The following is a 7,030-nucleotide window of genomic DNA, read 5'->3' as shown; positions in this document are numbered from 1 at the left end:
GCGTGAGAAGACAAGGAAAAGATGATACCCATAAGGACTTCAGGGTTAGAAGACACCATGTTGAAGGAGCCCTTCGTTGGCTCAAGGACAACAATCCTGCTTACGGTGATGTTGTTATTGATGGCACTCGCATAGAGAATTTACCAGAAGATGGTGAGTTGCCCAATTTGAGGACTGTTGAGTTCTCTGAGACAGAACGCATAAACGACCAAGGCCCTGCACCACAACAATTGGATGTTGGGGAAGCAGACAGTACTGATGACTCAACAGTCTCTGGAATTATTCTTCCTGAGCCGGGAGTGAATGTGCGAGCACAAGTAGAAGCAGCCATAAATGAAGTTGTTTCTGAATCTAGGGAAGGTGAAGCTGGAGAAACACAACGAAATGTGCAACGACCAGTGATCCCGTGGCCGACCACGAGCACAACACCAGCATCGGAGTTTACCACTCCCTATTTTTTTACCATGGCATTTCCTTGCTTGTTTCCCTATGGAAAGGGTGATTTCCACATAAACCGTCCTGTGACGTGTCCCACACTGCATGACTGGGCAGAGCACCTGCTGTGGTACCAAGACGGAAGGTTTGCGAGGCATAAAGTCTGGAAGTTTGTCGTCCACAATATGATCATGAGGAAGCGTGCCCTGGAACAGAGTCGGTTCTTTGTTGACCAGCAACTTGGTGACCCACAAATAACTGTTGCAGACCTGCAAGAGCGACTTGCAAGAGGCGACACTTTCACCGACAAGTTGTTGTATTTTGGTGCAAATCTACGTGGTACAGCTCAGTATTGGCACCAGAGACGTAGAGAGCTTCGTGCATTGGTTGAGTTCATGGTCAATGAGAAGCATGGGTTACCTTCATTTTTCATGACTGGAAGCTGTGCCGAGTTTTACTTTCCTCCTCTTAGAAGACTACTTGAAGAGTACATCTTGCAGACCAAAGGAAAAGAAGTCAACCTTGCTGAAGATAGTAATGCCCGCTTCAAGGCAGTACAAGAAAATACTCATGTAGTGGTGAGTTACTTTGACCTACGCACCCAAGCATACCATGAAAAGGTACTGAAGCCAGTATTCGGTGTCTCTGATTATTGGTACCGCTATGAGTTTGCCAAGTCCCGCGGTCAAATTCATTGGCACCAACTCAGCTGGAGGGAAGACAGGCAGCCGCATAAGCTATTGCATGAAGCTCGTGAAGATGGTTGCGAAGAGGAAGAGTATGCAGCTAGACTTAGTCAGTGGGCGGATCAAACCTTTGCCATGACAGCATTACATCCAGCTGGTAATGACGAAGAACGGCAGCCGAGAAAAGACCTCTGGCCACCACCTGAGGGAATGGCTCAGCCCATATCAGATGATAGGGATCCGTTAGTTAAGATGCTAATGCAAATAGCTGCAACACAAGATGCAATACTGGAGAATCATTTGCTTTTAGTAAACCGGGTTGGACTCCACAGTTGCTCTGATTACTGCTTGAGAACTCCTCGCCATCCGGAGCAAGGATTGCAGCCGAGAGAACGTGTATGTTGGATGGAGTTTGGAAGCGAGTTCTGCCCAGGGAAAAAAATTCATGATAGTCCGGAAATTGTGGAAGATCATAATGGAGCACCCCGCCTAGAGATGCCACGTGACCATCCACGTGTGGTTCAGCATTCTCGTTATCAGCTACAATCATGGAGAGCAAATGGGGATGTAAGCTTGATTCTTTCCAATTCTCCTCCAGATAATCCGAGTACAGATGATATCATTGCCATAATTGACTATGTGTGTGGATATGCTTGCAAAGATAGCGAACCCACTGGTGCAACTTCTGATCTCTTTAAGGACATGGTGAATGCTGTTGATGCAGGTGATGCAGACCAAGTGACAGGCAAGTCAATGTGTGCTAAGATGCTGATAAAGACGGTAGGAAGACGAGATATCAGTGGACCGGAGGCATCCTTTGAACTGAGTGGGCTCGCACTTTGGCGATGTAGCCGTCCATTTACCTACTTGTCAATGTCAGGGTCAAGGAGACTTGAACGTGATGGTGAAACTGCAACTCGCAGCACCCCACTGGATAAGTACCTTGCACGACCGCAAGAGGAACTCTGTTCTTGGTACAACTTTGCATCGAAGAATGGTAATGTCCCGGTTGTAAGTGGTGGTTCTACGCATGCAACATGGCCATTGAATGAAGACTACTGTAGGACCATGCTCCTGTTACACTGGCCAAGTTGGTTTGACAACCAAGAAGTGAAGGGGGATGCTGAATCTTGGATTGATCGCTTTAAGGACTTTTTTGCAAGTAACCACTGTCCAACATTTGTGAAGGCCCAAGTTGCTAAGGCACGGCGTTTTGCAGACCACCCACAAGAAGCAGTGTTTGAAGAGGATGAGGAAGATGATGCTGTTGAAGCAGAAGAACAGCCAGCCTGGGTGGATGTATATGCAGGGCAGAACCAAATATATGAGGGTGTAGAGAAGGACCTTGATTATGATGATGGTGGGGAGGACTATGACTGGAGCAGCACTCGTATCATTCTTCCTGAAGGAAAAGACCCAACAAAATGGCTTCAAGAAAGCATTAAAGCAGATGAGGAACGGGAGACAGAAAGTAGAGACCTTGATTTACCTCAGGTGTGTCCGTTGTCTCTAAATGAGAATCAGAAAGCCATAGTGGGGCTTGTGTTGCACACCCTGTTCAACTTTGTTGAAAACACTGAATATTACCATCCACTGCGGCTTGTTGTCTCTGGAACTGCTGGTACAGGAAAGTCTTATGTCATAAAGTGTCTCCAGAGGTTAGTGCGGCAAGTTTTTGAAGCCAATGATGCAATACAGGTGATAACTCCAACAGGGAATGCTGCCTATCTCGTTCAAGGCAGTACAGCGCACAGCTTTCTTGGAGTACGAACAGGTGGAAGGTCTTGCAATGAGTTGACTGTACCTACAGGTCCCTTACTAGAGAAAATCCAAAAAAAGTGCAAAAATCTGAAAGTTCTGGTTGGTGATGAACGATCAATGTTTGGACGCACAACAATGGGCTGGATGGAACAGCATGCACGTTATGCAATCAACAAAGGAGCCAATGCAGATGAGTTATGGGGAGGGATTCCTGTTGCAGTGTTTATGGGAGATGATGTTCAGCTTCCTCCTGTGTGTGACACCCCCGTGTATATCTCAGATTGCCGTAGTGCACCATCTAACCATGGTCGCTTGGTTTGGACAATGTTTGATAGTGCTGTTGAGCTTACTCAGATTATACGGCAGAATGAATCTGAGCAACAGCTGAGAGATGTGCTGATGTCACTAAGGAATTATACGACAACACCCCAGCAAATCCATTGGCTACAACAGTTTCAATGGCACAATCTCCGCATGTCGCATGGCCCGGAACTCCTTGCTAGGATGGATGAGCAAGGTCTGTACGTATTTCCCACGCACCGTCTTGAATGGCAGCGTAATAAAACAAAGCTGCTTGAGTGTAACAGACAGCCAAACCACCCAGTAGCAAAGATCAAGGCAGTTCACAATGGCAGACATGCAGTGGATGCTGACAGTAATAAGGCGGGGGGATTGTTACCTCTACTGTATCTTTGCCGTGACAGCAAAGTAATGCTGGTAGTTAACTTAAAGGCTGATTGGGGTTTGTACAATGGGGCAGTAGGCACAGTCGTAGACATTGTGTATAAAGATGGCCGCAGACCTAGTGATGATCCTGCTCCAGTACCTGATGTGGTTCTGGTGAGGTTTCCAGGATATAGGGGGCCACCATACATTAATGAAGATCCGACAGTTGTGCCAATTGTACCAGTAAGTCGTTCCACTGAATACACATGCCGATGCAAGCGTCTGCAATTCCATTGCGACTGGCATGGGGAACAACAATCCACAAATGCCAAGGGATGACTGTGGGTGCCGGAGAAGCATTCAGGTATGTAGTGGTTCACCCCGGGGACCATGGCTTTGAAGCCAGAAACCCAGGAGCTCTATTTGTGGCATTGTCAAGAGCAAAATCAGCTGGTGGGGAAGGAAGAGATCCTGATTTTGCTTTTCATGAAGATGTACTGATAAACAATGACAGATTCAGACCTGTGGACACTCCAACTACAAGAGCTAGAGCAGTGGAGATTGAGAGACTGCATGTCTTAGCAACTCAGTGTCGGCAGAGAAGGGTGTTAGCACCAGCATATAGGGAGGAAACCTTTCTCAGACTCGTAGAGTGGGCTCAATCACAAAGTCATCATTTAGACAATGCTGAATTAGTTGGATCATAAGTGTCTGATCTATGTGTTTTTCAAATACTCCATCTGGCTAACTCATAATTACCCTGACAATAGCCAATGATGTGGTGATGTTTCATTTCAAATGAAGGGCTGACGCCTGTTTTGCTGTAATCGGTCTAGGTGACTGAGGACCTTAGTGGTCATGCATAACAATAAAAGGACCGTTGTGCTGTAATTGGTCTAGGTGACCGAAGACCTTAGTGGTCATGCATAACAAATGAAACGGCTGTTGTGCTGTAATCGGTCTAGGTGACCGAGGACCTCAGTGGTCATGCATAACAAATTAGTGAAGGACCGTTATGCTGTAATCGGTCTAGGTGACTGAGGACCTTAGTGGTCATGCATAACGAATGAAACGACTGTTATGCTGTAATCGGTCTAGGTGACTGAGGACCGTAGTGGTCATGCATAACAGATGAAAGGAATGTTATGCTGTAATTGGTCTAGCTGACCGAGGACCTTACTGGTCATGCATAGCAGATGAAAGGACTGTTATGCTGTAATCGGTCTAGGTGACTGAGGACCTTAGTGGTCATGCATAACAAGTGAAACATCATTATATCTTGTGGTCATGGACAACTAATAGCTTTGTTACTCTGTTTTCAGCCTGTGTGACAGAAAAGATGAAGTAGTTATTTGGTGTGGCCTTCTCTATTTAAAGAGCTAACTTAAGCTGTATGGAGTACGTGTTTGTCAGCCTGTACCATGGTAACTGTATTAAGAAACAGCCCAGTTGAAGAACAGCCAAGGAGTTTTAAAAGGTACTGCTGTCATCTTTTTTTCTTAGCCCGGCGACACGAGTGAAGGTGGTCCCTTCATGATACCCCCGCCCTTTTGAGCGGCTAATACGGGGCGAGATCTTGTAAAGATCTTCAAAAATGCCTCGGGGGACCGGGAACCCTCTTGTTTGTCCAGCAACTTGTCTTATTTAAGAGTAGGATGACAAGACAAATAAATATAGTAAGTAAGATAGGGGGACATTTGAGAACAACTAAACTAAATGAACTACAATACAGTGGAACCCCGTTAATGCGACCACCGTTGGGCCATAAAATCCTGGTCGTAATAACGAGGTGGTCGCATTAACGGGGTCTTCAAAATAATAAAATGACTCAATGGTTTTTACGTCTGGTTTGAAAGAATATAGCCGTAATAACGAGGTGGTCTTAAGGCGGGGTTCCACTGTAGTATAGAAACCTGCAAGAACCTGCACTTTCCCAAATTAGTGAATATGGGAATCAGCTAAAATAAAAGCTTTTAGGTTGTTTTTACGTTGTAGCTAATGCCAAAATTTTATTTACTTGAATCCAGTCTATTCCTTTTTCCCTCCAACAACAATGATATATTAAGAAACATTGTTATTATAGCTGGAAATTTCTTTCCAACCATTTGCACACTCATTGGTTATTTCAATGTCACTTGACATCTAACAATGAAACTTTTTGGTGTCAATATTCTCTAAGCAGGCAACATCGCAAAAATCATTCACATCAGAGGGTAACAGTGCACTATTACCCGTGAATGACCAACAACTGACATTCCAGGGAGGTTTAATGAATTTCCATGCAGCTATAAATTTTTTAAAATATTAACATCACAAATCACTTAAAGACTTGGCCCATGAGAAAACAGTTAATTTTGTTTTCCAAGAATCTAAATATTTCCCAGCACTATTCTCATTAGTTACTTCGAGGTCACATGACATCTAACTGTTTCCCACCACAATCTCTGAGGAATTGCCAGGCTAATTGACCAGCTGCTGTGGAAATTGGAGAATGACTATATGAATGGTTAGGTACGTTAGGTACAGTGCCAAAGTTGCATTGATAACTGTGGTGATCTTCCCTGAATTTATTTCTTCATTCTGCATTTCCAGTATATGAAATTAATGTATTTATTATACCATATATAACTTTGTTGTGTGAATTCACCTTGGATAAGTTAATCTTTTCTTGTGCTGTTTTAAAGTTATAGAGTTTTAGTTTTAGTTTCAACTTTTAAGACCTTTTTCTTTCCTGCTCTTTAGACCTTATCTAACTGCGTTGTACTTTTTTCGTAGTTTTCTTTGACTCCTCTTCTTCCTTTGTCGGGAGTGGGTTGCGGCTACACGTAGGCTAGACTACATCCCGATACCGACTGGGGGGTATCAGTATTTGCAACGAGGTTATATCGTATTGTGTACCAGTGTGAATAAAACGATCTTCATCATCATCATTATTATCGTTATTATTATTGTAATGAAATCGGGAGCTCCGCTTTTAGGCTTGGCTAAATCTATATATTATATAGGGTGGTCCAATAGAGAAGATGTTTTTTTTGTTTTTTTGGCAAGGTTAAATATCTCATTTCCAAAAACAGGATGTTGAAAGAAATATATTAGCCTGCGAGCAAGCTCTCCATTTGGGGGATAGCGTGAAAAGTTGACGCCCGAGAGGACACGCGAGAGCCCCTCGCGGCTTCGCCGCTCACTCGCGCGTTCTCGCGCGGCTCACCTCGCTCGCCCAAATAGGAGAGCTTGCTCGCAGGCTAGAAATATATATTTATCATAGAATGATCTCATGGCGAATATTCTGGCAAAAACACGGCATGCAACGATTATTTTCGGCCCTGCAGGTGACCGTTACCCGAGCCATCAATCGTCATATCAAAACACGTCTTGTTCATACCGCATTCTTTGGAGCCTTCTAAGCAATCTCCAAAAAGAACTGGAAAAATGTAAGTTTCAGAAAGATAGAGATAACATTCTGTAACTTATAAATACCTGGT

General features: G+C 44.3%; 2 protein-coding genes across 2 annotated transcripts; both read left to right on the top strand.

Annotated features, from left to right (window-relative positions):
* The first annotated feature begins 253 nt into the window (after positions 1–253).
* On the top strand, positions 254–1,171 carry LOC140939443 (uncharacterized). The gene is made up of 2 exons (XM_073388849.1): positions 254–1,055; positions 1,145–1,171. Exons 1-2 carry the CDS (start codon positions 465–467, stop codon positions 1,169–1,171), a joined length of 618 nt encoding a protein of 205 aa, XP_073244950.1. The 5' UTR covers positions 254–464.
* An 85-nt stretch (positions 1,172–1,256) lies between these two features.
* On the top strand, positions 1,257–3,887 carry LOC140939284 (uncharacterized). Its single transcript, XM_073388839.1, has one exon. It carries the CDS (start codon positions 1,257–1,259, stop codon positions 3,885–3,887), a length of 2,631 nt encoding a protein of 876 aa, XP_073244940.1.
* The last annotated feature ends 3,143 nt before the right edge of the window (positions 3,888–7,030 follow it).

This window comes from Porites lutea, chromosome 1 (assembly GCF_958299795.1).
Source record: "Porites lutea chromosome 1, jaPorLute2.1, whole genome shotgun sequence".
Taxonomy (NCBI): Eukaryota; Metazoa; Cnidaria; class Anthozoa; order Scleractinia; family Poritidae; genus Porites; species Porites lutea.
Note: the sequence above shows the minus strand (reverse complement) of the source record. Positions and strands in the feature narration are given on the sequence as shown.

Bases quoted from the DNA above. Each gene is read 5' to 3' on its own strand.
- LOC140939443 (XM_073388849.1), top strand. From the start codon at position 465: ATGGCATTTCCTTGCTTGTTTCCCTATGGAAAGGGTGATTTCCACATA. The intron at 1,056-1,144 runs GTACTGAAGCCA...GCACCAACTCAG, and splicing joins CCCAAGCATACCATGAAAAG to CTGGAGGGAAGACAGGCAGC.
- LOC140939284 (XM_073388839.1), top strand. From the start codon at position 1,257: ATGACAGCATTACATCCAGCTGGTAATGACGAAGAACGGCAGCCGAGA.